The 2,702-nt window shown below is 55.3% G+C and overlaps 1 protein-coding gene across 1 annotated transcript; it reads right to left on the reverse strand.

Moving 5' to 3' along the window:
- Nucleotides 1-458: 458 nt before the first annotated feature.
- Nucleotides 459-2,144, reverse strand: Tex44 (testis expressed 44). The gene is made up of 2 exons (XM_057751551.1): nt 1,590-2,144; nt 459-1,499 (listed from the first exon to the last, which is right to left on the reverse strand). The coding sequence occupies exons 1-2, from the start codon at nt 2,142-2,144 to the stop codon at nt 459-461; spliced, it is 1,596 nt and encodes a 531-aa protein (XP_057607534.1).
- Nucleotides 2,145-2,702: the final 558 nt, after the last annotated feature.

Below are 2,702 nucleotides of genomic sequence, written 5' to 3' on the forward strand. Positions count from 1 at the left end.
GTGGCATTCCTGTCTCTATTCCAGATGAAGAGAGGGAGGCCAGGGAGTGGGGCCTAGGGCAAGAGACACCAGAAGTCTATAAAAGGGTTACACGGGACTCAGGGGTGTGTGCCCCTTCTGTGAGGTCCAGTATAGGACTCTCGCCCCCAATACCCTCTACCGCCTCCCAGAGCCTCAACAGGCAGGTTACCCGTGGAAACACAGCTGGCTTTTGTCCATTTGGAACTCCCTCCAGTCTCTTCCCCAGCCCTGTCAGAGCCCAGCTGACCAGAATGGAGCAACCTCAGATCATTCTTATTTCCAGAACATTTGGGACCCCTTCTGCCCCTTTACTCTGTTGTCCTACTGCATGGATAAGGGCAGAGATTAGAAAATAAACGCTTGTGGTTATTTACTCAAGGGCTGGGGTAGTCATCTACCTAGTGCAGGGCTGGGGAGGGAGCAGGGGACTTGCTGGTCTAGTCACTATTGGGGCCAGCGCGAGCCCATCTTGAGGTGAAGTGGTTGGCCAGGTAGCGAACAGCTGACCGGATGCCTTCTACAGTTCGTCTCTCCACAGACTCCAGCAGGTGTGTGACTGAGCGCAGGGCCGAGCCGGTTCCAGCCACCAATCCAGAGGAGAGAGCTGACCTGGCGCTACCCAAGAGACTGGAGACAGTGCGCAGGCTGGGACCCTCTTCGTGGAGCCTGTCAGCTGGAGAGCTGCAGCCTGAAGCCAGGATGCCGACGGCCAAGCCCATGCCGGTGGCTGTGTCTGACCACACCAGGATGTCTGCAAGGGAGCTGATGGAGCCCTCACCACCGCCCAGCAGGCTGGTCATGGAGCGCATGTAGTCATTCTCCACATCAGGCCTGTACAGGCTGGGGTCTAGAAGGTTCCTGTCCAGAGACACGTGGCCCGGACCCGGAGAGGGAGGTGGACTGCCTCCTGGGGAGCTGGAGAAAGGTGGGGGTGTCTGCGGGATCCTTGATTCATCAGCTAAATCCTCCCTGGTAGGCCCTGGGGGTCTAGCTTCGTTTTCTGGGTTCAAGGCCCTAAAACGTTCAGCTTCCTGCTCAGCAGATTTGGTGATACCCTTGGGTTCTTGGTCAGGACTACTGGTATTCAAAGTGGACGGGTCAGTAGCTCCCACAGAAGGCTGGACATCTTCAGGTGGGGCAGATGGGACCTCAGCTTTTGGAGCTATTTCTGGCTGCCCTTCAGGAACATGCAATTTTCCTGATGTCTTTTCCTGGTTCTGGGGGTCACTTGGGAAAACTGTGCGGCTCCGACTTGCGCGGTTATTTTCAGCCAGTCTGTCCCACACTGGGTTCTGGAAGCCCACAAACACTTGCAGGATACCTGGGTCTTGGGGCAGCAGAGATGTGTTCCCTGCAAGATTCTCCTGGTTTTGGCTTGGAGCGTCTGGGTTCTCATCTTTGTCCCCAGAAGTTGGCATATTCATGGAGATGACTATCTCTACACCTTTCCCGATGGAGGTGGCAGTCTGCATGGAGGCCTGATTTCCATCCTGTCCCATGGAAGGGTTGATGGGCATTGACACCTGGTCTTCATCCTGTCCCTTAGAGGTGGCAGTCTGCATGGAGGCCTGGTCTTCATCCTGTCCCTTAGAGGTGGCAGTCTGCATGGAGGCCTGGTCTTCAATCTGTCCCTTAGAGGTGGCAGTCTGCATGGAGGCCTGGTCTTCGTCCTGTCCCTTAGAGGTTGCGCTCCACATGGAGGCCTGGTCGTCATCCTGTCCCTTAGAGGTGGCAGTCTGCATGGAGACCTGGTCTTTATCCTGCCCAGTGAGAGTGGCCATCTGCACGGACACTTGGTCTACATATTGCTCCATGGAGGTGGCACTCTGCACGGGGGCCCGGTCTTCATCCTGCCCCATGAAGGTGTCAGCCGCAATGGTGAGTTGATCATCATTCTCTGTGGCGATGACTGTTGTCTCAGAGGCCTGGTCTACATCCTCATGTTCGGAGAATGCCGCAGTGATACCTACCGGTGGGACGTCATCAGGCAGAAAGTCCTGACTTTGGGACTCTCCAGGCGATTCTGCAGAGTTGTCATCGGCTTCGTTGCCCACGGAGGCATCGGGAAGATCGTATACTGGCCTGCTGGTGGTTTCAGCCTCTTCCAGGGGCTCGGCGGTCATCTATGCCCCCTGCTAGGTGTGGTGGTTGGGAAGGAGTGGCTGGGGCTCTGCTAGGCTCAGTTGTCCAGGTAGTGAGGTCACAGGAGGTTGTGGGCAGCTGGTGATGTCACAGGTACTTGTAAAGCAAGGGTCCTGAATGTCCTGAGCCTACCAAGTGGCTGTCCTGGTGGGCTGAATGGAGGGGATGACTCATAGCCAGAGTTGCGGGTACACAGGAAATGAGAGATGACTGTCTTGGTTTACGCTGGAGGTGTGTAGGTAGGTGTGGGTGCAGCCACGGGGCTGTGAGAAGTTGCCATGACAATATTTTGGGGGATGATGAGGGTGATACTGAGTTTGAATTGGTGAGTTTTTTATTTATTTGGGGGGGGGAATCAGTGTCTTGCTATGTAGTTCAGACAGACTTCGCACTATGATCCTCCTGCCTTAGCCTCTCGAGAGTTGGGGTTACAGATGTGCTATACTGGGTTAGAATCAAGATTTATGTCACCCCCTCCCACCACCTCTCTGTCCTCGTTTGTGCTCAGGACACCAATTTAGCCAGTCTTTTTTGGGGAG

This window comes from Chionomys nivalis, chromosome 2 (genome assembly GCF_950005125.1).
Source record: "Chionomys nivalis chromosome 2, mChiNiv1.1, whole genome shotgun sequence".
Lineage (NCBI taxonomy): Eukaryota > Metazoa > Chordata > Mammalia > Rodentia > Cricetidae > Chionomys > Chionomys nivalis.

Coding starts and splice junctions, on each gene's coding strand:
- Tex44 (XM_057751551.1), bottom strand. CDS start 2,144: ATGACCGCCGAGCCCCTGGAAGAGGCTGAAACCACCAGCAGGCCAGTA. Junction 1,500..1,589: donor AGGGACAGGATGAAGACCAG/GCCTCCATGCAG, acceptor GATGGAAATCAG/GCCTCCATGCAGACTGCCAC.